The sequence below is a fragment of the Thrips palmi genome, unplaced genomic scaffold, assembly GCF_012932325.1.
Source record: "Thrips palmi isolate BJ-2018 unplaced genomic scaffold, TpBJ-2018v1 HiC_scaffold_17, whole genome shotgun sequence".
NCBI lineage: Eukaryota > Metazoa > Arthropoda > Insecta > Thysanoptera > Thripidae > Thrips > Thrips palmi.
Genome location: NW_023144626.1, coordinates 1,373,788 through 1,388,612, shown reverse-complemented (window position 1 = coordinate 1,388,612; position 14,825 = coordinate 1,373,788). Strand labels below are relative to the sequence as shown.

Below are 14,825 nucleotides of genomic sequence, written 5' to 3'. Positions count from 1 at the left end.
TAACAACTATACCTAAATCAAAGTAACAATAATGAATATTCCTGTATCCATTTTAAAATTAACAATTTTAGGGTCTTTGCATTGAGGCTACCATGCACCTCATCAGAAAAAAAAAATGAAAAAAAAAAAAATGTCAGTGACTAGCTACATATTCCAACTACCCTATATCTGAAAATGCTTCGGTGATGCAACACAAATTCTTAAGAGTTTAAATCAAGATGTGCCATCATTCACTTACATTCCTGAACATAATTGTATAACCATGTAAACATGGCTTTTTGAATATTAATTCATAGAATGGAATCCATGTCAAATTAGAAGGGTGATATGACAATCAAAAATAGTAATAAGTTCAAAATTTAATTGCAATGGACAGTAAATTCTTTCTCAGGAAATTCCTGCATCTCTTGGATTCCTTTACTGTCCTTTTTGAAGGGATTGATAGTATCCTGCCAATATTCTCCAAGCCTTTGTTGCCATAAAACCATCTGGTGGATTTTCACCACTCTTAGCAAGACCTGTAACAGTACATGAGTATAGTTAAGGAAGGAAAAAAAACATAAGAAAATTAACAAGTGGTGTCAAAAAAATGCAGGAACTGTACCTCTCATTTTAGTTCCAGATATAAAGTCAAAATCTTGCTTCCTATCTGGATCAAAGAAAGCCATCTTCCTGGCAATTTTGTCATATGCTGCCACTCGGAATGGAATGATTTCAAGGGAAGTGAGCCCTGGCGCTACCTTCAGCACTCGAGAGCCATGAGTCGGGTCAAACAAGTCCCCACCTATGCTCTTATCGGGATGTGGTAGTCCAGCTGGGTCTCGTCCCACAATGTAGAAGTTGGCTCCAGCAGTCATTCGTGCTTTGGCATGCCACTGGACCTAACAATGAAGAAGCACAATAGTATGAGATTAGTGAATGGAATAAAATTGCAAATGAAAACCTATACAAAAGAGGAACTAGAGTTACCTCTGTGGGACCGGCATAGAGCATCGGAGATGGGAAGATGGCCAACACAGTGTCGTTTGAGTGCAGAACGCCCTCTTCCAGGACAGCCTGGTGCTGCTTCATTCTAACCGGAAGAGGCACATCATCATCTTTAGTCCAGCCTCCCAAGGGATGCAACAAGAGAACGGGACGTCTGAAACCTCTTTCAAGGAGACGGCGGCGGGTATCCTGAGGGACAAAAAATATATATAAACAAAATGTTGCGATGGGATACAGCAGATCTCAAAATGTGACTTCTACAAACCTGCATCAACAGAGCGTGACCGTTGTGAATGGGATTTCGTAGTTGGAATGCAAACACGGCATCAGCTCCCATTTCGTGGAACTTGGAGCGCAATTCATTAGGAGTGAGCCGGTACTCATCCAAACCATCTCGCCAAACTATACGTTGCAGGACTTCGATTTCTCCTCCAACCAGCCAGTCTCCACTATCCAGAATCATTCGAATGGTTGGGTGGTCAGGATGTGAGGTACCAAACTGACGGCAGATTCGTTCTTCTTTGCGGTGAGGGTAGAATGTAGGCTTGCGGATAATAGCAACTCTTTCACCATTGTGTATTAAAGAGATTGCTTCCACTCCTTCAAGACGCTCCTTGTCCGCATCATTTACAGGTAAAACGATGGGGATGGACTGGTTTGTTAGGCTTGTTTCTTCTAGAAGGCAGTTAAAATGAAGACACTGCAAAAGAAAATAAAAAATGAGTGTTTACGGAATTCTATAGCAAAATTTTTTTTTACTATAATTTTTATCACACAAACCTGCAAGTACTGGTCTTCAGTCATGAACCCTCGGAGAGGAGCAGCCCATCCTTCGGCCAGGACCTGAACCCACTGCAAATCAACTTCATTGATGTGAAGGCCGGAAAGATTACTGGCCTCCTCCATTGCTGCTTGAACAAGGTTTTCTGGGACAAATAATTCTTCTACGATGCCAGAGGATGAGGGACGTCCAGAGCGAGGAATGATGCCCTAAAAGACAGATTTTTTTCAAAAGCATAAACGTAAGTGAAAGAAGTTTTTAAAATTTTAATTCTTGAATGGAACTGTACAGAAAAACAACAACATACATTTTCTTCGAGCATTTCAACAACTTGCAGCATGCTCTCCTTTACAGTGGCACCCACTGTCTTGATGACCATGTCTGGGTGCTCTGGTTTTTCATAAGCCTGGTCTACTCCAGTAAAACCTACAACAAAAATAAAAATTGAAAAAAAAAATTAGTAAAATTTAAGAAAAGTTTTCAGTTTAAGAAAATTTGGGGCTAGACTGTACCCTTGATGCTGCCCGCGCGCGCCTTCTGGTAGAGGCCCTTGACGTCGCGGTGCTCGCACACGTTGAGCGGCGTGTCGACGAACACCTCAAAGAAGGGCAGGTCGGCGTCCTTGTGGATCTGCCGCGCCATCTCTCGGTCCTGGCAAAGGGAAGGAAAGCAGAGTCAGAGCCACGTCAGGGCAAAACAAAAACCACGGCACCCTGGTGCAGAGGACACCAATATCTTCGTGAGAAATTTAGAGTTCGACGCATCGACTCACCTCGGCGAAGGGGGACACGAAGCTGCACAGGGCGACCACGCCACTGTCGGCGAAGAGGCGCGCCACCTCGGCCACTCGCCGGATGTTCTCCTCGCGGTCCTCCTTGGAGAAGCCCAGGTTCTTGTTGAGCCCGGTGCGGATGTTGTCACCGTCCAGGCCGTAGGCCACGATGCCGCGCCCCACCAGGAACTCCTCCAGCGCGAACGACACGGACGTCTTGCCCGCCCCGGACAGCCCTGCGGCACGGCAAGGGTCTCTCTGTCTCTCTCGCACTCGCGGGGCGCCCCGCCGGCCCCGCAGGCACCGCAGGGGTGCGAGAGAGACAGGGCGACACGACACGGCGACGAAGCTTACCGGTGAACCAGACGGTGCATCCTCGGAAGCCGCGGAGGTTGCCTAGGATCTGGCCGCGCTTGTCGCGCGAGACGTGGTGCTTCTGCTCGGTGACGTTGGTCGCCACCTGCACCCCCTGCAACACAGAGAAACGACCTCGTCTTCAGTCTCGGCGAGTACGGGCGAATGTTTACCCTTTGCTCTACCGGATGGCGGCGCGCCGGGGGAAACCTGCACAGCCACTCCGGCTGTCTCTCTCGCACTCCGACGGCCCCTCCGGGACGCCCCGCGAGTGCGACAGAGACAGCGAGCGCCTCGTTCAAACGCCACGCCGCTGACCGGTCAGCCGTTACGTCACGCTGACCCAGTTTCCCACACCACCGGAGGAAAGCCCAAACACAGCGTGCGGGGCTTTGAACCCCCGGCCCCTCTCCCCCTCCCCCCTCCCCGGCGAGAAGCAGCTTCCGAGGCCGAGCTGCTCTTCGGTGCCTCCGACGTCGACGTCGTCGTCGACAACGAGCACGTGACCTTGACACGGCGGCGCGCGTGGCGGCGAGGGGCTCGAAAATAAGCTTTCGGCGAAGCGCTGTGTGCAAGTCTCCGACGAGTGCAGAAAAAAAAGAGGAAATTGAAAAATGGCGGATGCGAATAGTTTACTCGCCGCCGCGAGGTACTGTACAACACGTCACGTGCAGCGCGCAGCGAGTACATCAACGCTCCAGCGACATTACAATGTCTCACTCAGCGGAGCGGGCGGGCGACCGCCAACCCATGCATTTTTCATGGAGCCGTTGAACCAGCCAATGGCGGCGGATGAATGAAAACGAAAAAGGCTGAATCTCGCTCCGTCTCTCTCGCACTCGCGGGGCGTCCCGAGCGGGTGCGAGAGAGACGGACACGCAGTTCGGAAAGGCTCAGCTCGGCGACCTTTAGCCGCCACGCCACTCCTCGGCGCGCCTCCCCCGCCTCGCCCTGCTCCTCGCTGAAGTGCCGCTTCCTGTCAATTTTACAGTTCTTTTTTTCGCTCTCGGGATTATTGTGGCGACCTCTGTCGGTGACGTGGCCGCGCTGCACTGGGCATCGGGCCCGCTTTCTACTTCCTTGTATGCACGTTGCACGCGTTGCCGCCACCAGTGCGACGTCAGTACGGCCCTAGGGGCCGATGCGAACAACAGTGCTTTCGTCGTTCTGTCTCTCTCGCTCCCCCAGGGGACGTCCCATGGGTGGTGCGAGAGAGAAGAGCGACGAAAGCACTGTTCGGTACAGCCAGCTGCTGCCGGCAGGACAGGCGAAGCGGACGAAGCGCCTGCCAACTCGAGGTAGGCAACCCGTGCGCAGCCACGTCGCCGCGCTGCCTACCTCGCAGGCGCTCGAGCCAGTCCCGCAGAGCGGATCTGACTGAACATCCTTCGTCTGTCTCTCTCGCACTAACGGGGCGCTCCGTGTAAGCGCGAGAGAGACAGCCTGCTGGCCGAAACGCTCGTGGTGCCGTCACCGCCACTGGCCGTTCCAGGCCGGGCCGTGCCTGGGCCTGGGCCCTACCTGGGGCCGCCACAGGCAAAGAGAGGAGCCTCAGGAAGACTGCCTCCGAAGAGACCTTCGTCACTCCGTCTCCCTCGCGGTGCGAGAGAGACAGGGCGACGAAACGACCTCGTCGTCCGTGTTCCGTTTGGTGCTGCTTACGGATTCCGTGCCGCGGGATGACATAACGTGGCCGCTTTGCTGGGCGTCGCTTCGCCTTGCTCCGTTGCTCCGCCTCGGCGCTTCCAGAGACTCGTCGGTCGTTGCACACACTGCCAAAGCGGGCCTCGGGCGGCCTCAGGCAGCCTCAGCGACTAGCCTCAGCGACCCGGGTCGTGGTGCCCCACCGCGCCGCGCAGAGTGACTGACAGCCGCCGTGCAGTACCGCGAGCAGAACCGCGAGCCGAGCCGAGCCGCGCTGCCGTGCGACGTCTGCGACGTACGTACACTGACTCGGGGAGCCGGGCTGGGCGCGGCCGGGCGTAGCTACACTGGGGCCGTGGCGTTTCGTCGCGAGCCGCGCCACCAACTAACAGCTGATTGAGTCGGCACGTCCCACAACACAGAGCGAGCGGAGTAGCGCGGAGCGGGCTGGCTGCCGACGCGACACACACACACGCAGTCTGCACTCACACAACCACACCCGCGGAGACGTACGTACGCGAGCAGACACGTCTGTGTACACACACACACAGACACAAAGCTGCCGACCGAAAAAGATAAACGCCCAAGATAGCGGGGCGTGATGCCGGCGCGGAGGGCGACGGGCCGGCCTTTATCTCACCATTCATTTAAAATTTGAAACGCCAGAGGAAAGGGTTGATATCCCATGGGAGCGAGCGGCTCGCTTGGAAGGCCCTCCCGAGACGCGGGCAACGTTCGGCCGCCGCTCTGCAACGAGACCGCATTTAATGAAGCGCTCAGACGGTCGCGGCGGGTCGCGGTTACGACTGTCCACTGGAAAGAGCGGTGCAGAAGGGTGCTTCTGTCTCCCTCGCACCGGTGCGGGACGCCCCTCCAGCGCGAGAGAGACAGAGCGTGCAGGTCGTTGGCAGGCCTTGGCGGTCCACGCACGCCGAGCAGCGTTGCGTCGGGTTGCAAACGAAGCGCCACCCGTTCCTCTCTCTGAATGAAAATGCAACACCCGCACCTGCGAGAGAGACAGAGCGACGAGGCACTGTTCGGAATGGAGCCGCTGGACATCGCGTCGAACGTCATCGCCTCTCCACTGCAGTGCGAGCGTTGCACCGAGCTGCACGGCGCTGCATGCGGCGGGCGGACCTTGGCTGTCTCTCTCGCACCCCCATGAAACGTGCCATCGGTGCGACAGAGACAGAGCGACGATGGCATCAAAGCCGTTCCAGGCACGCCAGGCGGCAGCAGCGGCCCGGTTTGTTCCGAACCGAACGACAGCTCTGTCGCTCGGTCTCTCTCGCGCCGCGACGGGACGCGTCTCGCGAACGCGAGCGAGACAGAGCGAGACAGAGCGACGGCTGGATGTGGGTCACCGCGGTCCGCCCTTAGAGCCGCCGGCAGCGCGGTAGCAGGTAATGAGCGCTGCGCTCAGCGGCCTGCCTTTCCAAACGCAATTCGCAAACAGGTTCGGACCGCCGCGCCACCACACTGCCATGCCACTGGCCTGGCCCGCCACCACACTGCCATGCCACGCAACAAGGAGTTCATCGGCACGTCCGCGGCACGTCACTCGCGGCCCGGAAGAGCTGTTGTCGCTCTGTCTCTCTCGCACTCGTGGCGTGCTCCGTATAGGCGTGAGAGAGCCAGCCAAGGCCGATTGGACGCGTTTGGAGCACCTCATCCACCAAAAAATGGGACTCGAATCAAAACGTCAGAGTTCCATATTCCACCCGCCTGCACTGCACTGGTCTCCTCGTCCAGCCTCTGGCAAGGCAGTCCGCGGCGCCGAAAAAGGACGACGAAACACGAAAACCGACTTAACCCTTCGGGCCTTCGTGACAGACGGCTGTGGTCATCAGGAAATCCCCGGCATAGATTCGCGGCCCCGCACTGTCAAAACAGCAGCTAATTGACCGGCCGACCCGTCCGTCCCTTTGGGGCCTTTGGGGCCGCGCCGCGCCGATAACCCCGGCGGCCCGATTCCGAGCAGGCTCCGTCTCTGTCGCACCCCCACGGGACGCCCCGCGAGTGCGAGAGAGAGAGACGCCGTTCGGAATCGGCTCGCTGTGACGGCGTTGCACGCGTTGCACTTGGCCGAGTCATCGCCAGGCCTGCCGGCGATGCACAACGAGTGCACGGGAAACGTGGCGGGCGCGGTGCGGTGTAGCGATGTCCCTACACCGTACGGGGCGAGCACCTGACCCGGCGGGGTGAGAGGTGAGGCGCAAGTGAAAGTTGCCCGCCCCGCCCCGCCCCGCCCTGCCACGCCCCGCCCCGCCCAAAGAAGAGAACATGGACCGTACGTGACCTCCCCCAACAGCAGGTACCGCAGCCGCCCTTCTCTGTGGAGACACGAGTCGAGCGTCGAAGGAAGAATTGGAGCGACAGCTTTCGAGAAGGAGTCACAGCGCGTTCAACAGAACAGTGAACACACTTCTGGTGTTGTCGCAGCTGGCATTGAAGGTGACGCTGGCGCAGTTTATATTTGGAGTCCGCCAAAGCCGTCTGCTTGCTTTCCATTCTCAAGGGCGTGGTAGTAACGCAGAGAGACGCAATCGGCAAGGCACTTTGTTCGTGATCAGCCTGCCCGCTGTCATTGGGGTTTTCCCCCGTCTTTCTTCGCGGAGGGCGAGGGAGATGAGAAAAGAACCACAGAGGGGAAATGCACTTGTGTTGGTTTGACCTCACGCGTCGTCGCGGCGGTTCCTTTTATGGCGTTTGATAAACTTTTACGACGTGAAGCAGCGGCCGGAGCAGCCGAGCGTCACAGTTATCGTCAGGGTGTCCACGCCAGATTTCGCTTCGGACCCTTCCTTCCCTTCCACCGACCCCGAGTGACCCCTGGTCTGCATCTCGCGGCATCTCGCCACGAAGGAACTCGAAGAACCGGGAGCGCAGTGAGTACAGTCCATTTTCAGTCCAAACGCATTCAGATTCAGCGCTACAAATGAACCTGTTCGCTGAGATTCAGATTATTTCCTCCTAAGTAGGCGAACGTCGCAGGAAGGGAGTGGGGTGGAGCCGTAACGATGCTAAGTACCCCTTAGACCGCCGTCTGGAGAAAACCGCCCCCTGAGGAGTGGCCGGGGTGGCCGAAGGGGGGGGGGCGTCCCCTCTCATGTTTCATTCTACTTACACCTTCCCTGACCCCACTCAATACCAGCCAGTGGGCGCAGAACCCACGCGAGGCCGCTGCACCCCCCCCCCTTTCTTCCCCGTTCGCCAACCTTCGACCCCCACCCACACCGTTTTACGTAACGAGGCGCACGCGTCGATGCGTGCGCGCTGCGCTACGCTGCGCGGGTGCGGTCAGCCACACTGCAAAGGCGCGAATGCCGCGAGCGCCGAGCGGTGTCGCCTTACGGTGTACTGCCGCTGGAACAGCCTGGACGCGCGTGGAAGCAGGAAGACCGCGGTGACGGGGTGACGCGGTAACGCGACCTGGACGACGGGCACCCCGCAGCGCCGCAACGCGAACCACCAGGAAGAGGCAGCCACACCGCCAGGCCGATGTTACACATTTCCAGTGGGGTGGGTTTGCTTGGCCACAAAGGGGTGCAGCGCGCAACACCGGGACGAAAAGAGTCACGCACCCATAGGGGGAGGGGAGGTCAGACATAGACTGTCTTGGACTTCCCCGCGCGGCGCAGTCGAATTGATACACGCAATATCAGCCAAGGTTTTCTAGTGCCGGGAAGCCGACTGCACCCGCCACTGCACTGCCATGCCGTCGCGCTGGCGCCATCGCCAACCTATAATGACCACAATTTTGGGCGCGGCGAAGGGCGACGGGACGCTCACCTCACGGTTCCAGTCGTAGATCCTGCGCCGGAGCATGGCGCCGCCTCTGCCTTCCAGTGGCACTCCAGTGACACACTGGCACGCGGATTCCACGGGACGCTCTGGAGCGGAGCGGCGGCGCGACGATCGACTCGAGTGGGTCACTCCGCACCGCACCGAACGGCGTCCCGACACTGTCTCGACTGCCTGCCGTCGCCGTCGCCCCGACCCACCGACTCTCCCCCCGCCGGCGCCGCGTCCCCCCCCCCCTCCCCTCCCACCTGGCGCTTTCTTCGGCACCGCGGGCCCTGGAGCCTGGAGCCGCCTGGAGCCGCCTCCAGCGAGGAGCTCCAGCGGCTGCAGCCGGGACCTCCACCTCCACCATCATGACCACCACTACCGCCACCACCACGAACGCCGCCGACAGGCCCTGCAGGCGCCGGACCCCGCGCGGTCCACAACCGGGCCACCGCCGTGAGCACCACCATAACCTCTCCTCGCAGAAAAACAAAAAGCAGCAAAAAAGTTAAAAATTAAAGGCTCAACGGAACAAATTTGCTCCCACTCTCCTGCTAAACGCGTAGATTTTTTTGCTATTTTTTTTCAAGGGTTTTTGGGTGTCTATTTTTTTTTAACGCTTTTGTCCCGAGAGGAAGCGTCTGATCCGGGAGTCAAAATGCCGGCGGCGCTCTAAATCCTGAAGGCAGGCAACGGTTCGCGGCGCGGTTCGCGGTGGTTGGCGGTCGGCAGGCAAGGCAGCCCGTTGTTGTTGACTCGACTGGCGACATGGTCAGGTACACCGTCAGGTAGGCCAGCAGTCCGCCCTCAAGGGCACTGCCGATCCCCGCCGAGATCTGCCAGCAGCGATCTCCAGCAACCAGGCGAGCTAAGTACAAGTGTGTCCAGGACAGTAGGCAGAGGAGTGCGGCGGCAGTGTGTCATCCTGCCTGCAGGCAAAGCAACTACACTGTGGAGGGCAGAAGGCAAGGACGCCGCGACTCTGTAATCCTGGCGGCGATGGGGCGATGGGGCGGGGCGCACCGCCGGCCCCCCGAGGGGCGCGCGGCACACAGCAGAGGACGTCGACGGCGTCCCCGAGGCGCGCCCCGCGACGCCACTGCTGGTTGGCGCGCCGCGACGCCGCAGGCGCAGCGAGCAGCGCGCGGAGCAAGGCGCGGAGCAAGGCGCGGAGCAAGGCGCGGAGCAAGGCGCGGAGCAAGGCGCGGAGCAAGGCGCGGAGCAAGGCGCGGAGCAAGGCGCGGAGCAAGGCGCGCAGCACCCGCCCACTTAGCTCGGTACTCGGCTGGCAAGGGAGGCTGGGGTTTAATAAGCGGCGTCGACAAGATGAATCTAATTTCCCCGCGGACACGCCGTGATTCGCCCCGTCCCTCTCGCACTCGCGGGGCGCTCCAGAGCGGTGCGAGAGAGACGGGGCGACGGAGGAGGCGGAGGCTGCGGGCCCCACCGCGCCGCCACCACGCTGCCAAGCACGCGCGCCGGCTTTGCCGCGTCGTCGCGGTGGCTTGTTGTTGCGGGCCGCAAAAATTCAGGTGCCAATACAGAGCGTTTCTTAATGTCGCCGATTCGGCATTTTTGTCATGTTGGTACTCTGCTCTGAGCCAGGCCTTTCCCTCCCAGTCCCACGGCGCTGATAGCGGGCCAACCCGCGACATACTGTACTATTCTGCGGAAACCCGCGTACTTGTAGCAGCATATGCACTGTGCATGTCCGCGATGTGAGTGGGTGCGTGCAGTGATATGGGTACTACTGCGCTGTATGGAGGGGGTGCAGTGTAGGGGGCGTGGAAGAGGGAGGGGAGGGGAGGGCGGAGGCGCCGGGGAAGGACTTAAGGGAAGGCCGTGTGCCAGATTAGCCGGCGCGCATTTTCAAACCCACGGTACTGCAGTCTCCCACGGAAGGCCCCCCTCGCCCCTTTCCATAACTGCAGGTACTACACACTGCAAAAATAGCTGAAAAAAAATTGCACAAAAATGATGCTGGGATGCTGCAGCAAAATTGGTGGCGCCGTCGGGGTGGTGAGTTGAAGCACGTCGCCCATACGGAATATGGTCTCGCGTAGCGCCCCCCCCCCTCCCGCCCCTGACCAGTCTTACGCAAGTGTTACAGCACCGCTTACAGAGTGGGCCAGCCGCGCTGCCGGAGTCACTCCGCTTCCAGCCACTTCCAGGCCGAGCGACAGATCCGAGGCACATCCGGTGACATTGGCCTACAAAAATTTAGTTGGTGTGCACCACATTTGGACACATGAATCCTTCCTCACTCGAAGTCCTGGTCCTGATTGACTTGGATTGCCAGTGCACCGGCGTGGAACGAGGCGGGCCGCCCTATCAGCCGATCGGCCGCGACCGCCGCGACGGGCTGCCGGTTCACTTCGCGTTTCACGCTCCGCGGATGCTCATTCCGTGCGGCGTGCCATCGTCGCTCTGTCTCTCTCGCACGCACGGGGCGCCCCGCCCGCCCCGCAGTGGCTGCGAGAGAGACAGGCGGCGTCCGGAATCGCCAATCAGGTCGCTCGACCCGCGGCGGTCACATTCGCCACACAAAGAGACGCCGCGGCGGCGTCAGCCAAAACTAAATCGCGCGGGCGGCGCCACGTTTAGACGCCACACTGTAGTCCAGGCGGCGCAGCGCGAAGCGGGCGAAGCGGGGAAATTTTCCCCTCAAGGAGCGGGAGGCGCGCCGAAGCTCCGCGCATGTCGAGTCTCTCGTGGTCGTGAGTCGGAGCTGACGGGTAAAAAAGACCAGACCACAACAAAGGCGCTGGAAAAATCCAAAATAATCGAGCGGTCTGGGCGGCGACTCCGTGATCTGGAGACCGCGGAAGGGGCACCGTGCTACGCATCGGCAGATTATAGCGGGGCGGGGCGGGGCGGGGCGGGGCGGCGCGGGGCGGGGTGGGGCGGGGCGTATCGCTTTGTCGCAAGCAAGCACGCCGTCGACGAGGTGCCGCCGAACACGCCAACTTTGTTGTTGTCCGCGATGAAGCCAATCTGGTTGACGGTTTCGCGCGGCTCCGCGGGGGGCGTTCGGACTGGGGCGCACTTTTGTTGTCCGCCGATTTGGACGTCCTTGAGGGCCTCGGCGTCCTTGGCGGCGACCGCCACGCCCCGCTGGACGCTCGTCCGAGGCATGACACTGCATGTTAAACCACTGCGCCGCGCGCGTGGACTTCCCCCGAGGAACACCATGGCAATGGGCCCCCCGGCGTTGAGGTGCGCGGCAACTGCACTGGAAAGTTAAGACAAGCCACAGAAACTCCCGCGCAACCTGCCAACGCGTGTCTCAAGCACCAAAAAATAAAGTCTTTAGGTGGGGCCCGGTGGGATTCGAACCTAGGTCGCGTTGTCTGTCGCGTCGGCCCACTCGTAAATTACTGCTGTGGGTGCATTCCATCCGGCCGTCCAAGCAGTCCAAGGAACGGCTTGTTCGCCTGCACGCGGCGGACGTGCGAACGAGACGGACAAACAGAGCGAGTTGACGCAAGATAGCGCGCCGGGTTGCAGCAGACGGCCGCTCTAATGCATCCACAGGGGGAAATACCCGTGGGCGCTGCATCGCTCCGTTTATCACACGGCCAAAAGGAAATTTAATTCTGTCTACATGGCAATTTTCAGAAAATTACACTAGTGCCTTCCAGGTGAGCTGGCAGTAAAGGTCATGGTAGGAGTTTTCGAGTAGTTGGGTCATTGACAATAAAGTTACAAAGATCCCCTCTCAAATGTGACGGCTTTGTTTTCAAATGGGCATGACTGCGCTTTCTGCTCGCTCCACAGTTTGCAACTAGAAGAGCGTCCTGTCTTCTTTTACTGCCAGTGTTTCGGTGTGCGATGGCTTGTCTGCGGTCTCTCTCTGGCGAGCCCGGCACTGATCCGCGTGACGGGCACGGCGGGCACGGCGAGCACGCACAGTGGGCCAGAAGACCGGCGGAGGCGACCAAAATTCTAGACGCGTTTTGTGCTCCAGAGTCGCTAAATGGGACTCGAACCGAACGTGTGACCCCACCAACGGATTGCTCTCCGGACGAGGAATCCAATGGTGGGGTCACACGTTCGATTTGAGTCCTGTTAAGCGACTCTGGAGCTCAAAACGCGTCGAGAATTTTGGCCGGCCTCCGCCGGTCCTCTGGCCCACTGTGGCACGGCGTCGACGACCACGTGGAAGACGCCGCCGCCAGCCGCCTTCAAAACGACGACCAACCAGCTGGAAAGCGTGTCCGCGGATAGACACGACTAAGAATCTTAGAGATTCTTAGATAGACGCGGCCCGCGCGGCCCGCAGAGGCTGCTACATTATTCCGACGCGAAATGGGACGCTTGGCCGATCGAACGGCTGATGTACACCGCCTGCGTGCTCCACCATTGCCGTCGAGCTGCTGCACTGGATGAGCTCCGCGCACGCACAGCGCGTGATTTGCAGCAAAGGACGCGGCGCGGCAGACCCATTCCGAGAGTCGCTCTGTCGCTCTCGCACCCGTAAGGGGACGCCCCATGAGTGCGAGAGAGACAGAGCGACGAACCAGCGCCTGGCTGCACCTCTGCCAAGGCCCGACTTGCATAAGCCCCGAGGGGTTGAGTTCTGCAGTCGAAAAGGAGGACTCGACTCATACACGGCCAGTCAACGGGTTCCTCGTTTTGAGGGCCAATCCATTGATACCATTCGCGTCCTCTCTTTGAAGAGAGGCGCGCTAGAGAGGCCACCCCTTTGTATTTAGCCAGCTTCACGCGAGGCGCGACTGCCCGGAGACAAGGCGGCGGCACGACGGGACGATCGTGAGAGAGGCGCGAGTGATAAATCCCAAAGACAAGCTCTGGAGACAGAGAGACAGAGGTTCGCGCGTCGCGGCGTCGCGGCGTCGCGGCAGGCACGTCGGTGACACCGAAGGCCGGGTTTTAATTAGGTGGCGGCGTTCATGCTGTCTGCGACTAGTCTGCGACCTCCCCGTCGACGGAGAGCCTCTCCTCTCTCCTCGCGCGTTCCGCATGTTTCCGCCATTTTCCTTTCGAAATAAAACAAGTGAATTTCGGTGGAAAGTCCCGGAGGCGGGAGTCGCACCGACAGTTCGGCTCAAAATTGAACCACAAGCCAGACCCGCGCACCCAATGGCCGACTCAAGACTCTGAACGGCTCGGCCATTTCTCACACGTAATTAAGAGAGGCAGGAGAGATTTACATCTTTGCATGCGCCGACGTCTGCGGTGCGATGAAACTTGCAAAGCGTGCGACCGGACACGGTCTGCGACAAGGCTCCCGGTATGATTGGGAGTTTTAACGTGTGGGTATTCAATGAATGGGCATCATTGTTCTTTCTTTTTTTTTTAGATTTCTGTGAGCTTTAACAGTGCCAAGGCACTTAACGATAGCTACACGGCTATTAGCTGCTGGGAGAGCTCGCGCGCGGCGCCTCAGAGCCCCCGCTGGGTAGGCAGCCCAACCTACGCCACTGCCACTGAGGCTGCATGGTCGAAAGACCTCATGGTGCTCACGCCCCCTGAACTCTGTGCTGGGTGCCAGCAAATGTGCCTACCCTTGTGACGTAGCTCTCTCCGAGCTGACGCAGCTGTGACGTTGGTACTGGGGAAACCAGCCCTAATCTCGTGGGGAAACCAACGACCTTTTGGGCCCTCGTCACTATGTGGGTCTACTTGAAGGCAGCTCATGAGGCATGCATGACTGTGTTTATTTAGATATGTTCCTATCACTTAAGAAACTTGAGAGCATGATTCTGCCACGCAAGTTTTGCCTTAAAAGAAATTCAGTGAAACTATTCAGAAACTTTAGGTCATACGCATACCGAAGCAATAAGAAAACCAATGGCCACGTCAATAACCATCAAACATGAAATATTCATTCCACTAGTACACTTTTCAAGTTTGTTTTTATAAAATTATCTACAACAGAGCTCTTGAATTTACCACTAAACCTGAACTGTTTTGTTCTCATTTAGCAAATTATGAACCAGAACCTCAAAAGTAGGTGAAGTGGATAAATCAAAGATTGTAGCAGGATTTAAAAACGTTGAAAAGTTAAGTTCAATACTCACCGTTTTTAGCCTCTTAATGATTTCTCCACCGGGCATGACGAGGGCGAGTAAAGTTCACTTCACAAGTTTAACCTTTAGGTTATGTCCCTCAGTGATAACACATAAAAACGTTCACTTTTGACCTTAACTTGACTTCGGTCAGAAGCAAGACCTACATTGGATTCACAATGTATCCATTTTGATACAGAAACCCTCGCGGGACCAGAAAAGAACTAGAAAATATGCAATAACTTGATCTGTTTACAAAATTTTACAGCTTTCTGCTACAGCTCGACAGACATAGGCAAGGCTGCTAACACGTTTCTTTCTGGAATACGGATCAAAATTGATGTCATGTAACGGGACGTCATAGGTTCGTATCATCATTGTCAAAGATTGCACTTGATTTCATCTTGTGCCCAGCATATGCCTTTTAACAAGGACATAAAAGTATCGCGGTGGGTTAGTCTTTATC

The 14,825-nt window shown here is 57.7% G+C and overlaps 1 protein-coding gene across 1 annotated transcript; it reads right to left on the bottom strand.

Moving 5' to 3' along the window:
* Positions 1–85: 85 nt before the first annotated feature.
* On the bottom strand, positions 86–14,651 carry LOC117644164 (bifunctional 3'-phosphoadenosine 5'-phosphosulfate synthase). The gene is made up of 10 exons (XM_034383434.1): positions 14,372–14,651; positions 2,895–3,009; positions 2,541–2,776; positions 2,281–2,419; positions 2,076–2,194; positions 1,768–1,977; positions 1,253–1,687; positions 970–1,176; positions 605–881; positions 86–518 (listed from the first exon to the last, which is right to left on the bottom strand). Exons 1-10 carry the CDS (start codon positions 14,405–14,407, stop codon positions 418–420), a joined length of 1,875 nt encoding a protein of 624 aa, XP_034239325.1. The 5' UTR covers positions 14,408–14,651; the 3' UTR covers positions 86–417.
* Between the last annotated feature and the right edge of the window lie 174 nt (positions 14,652–14,825).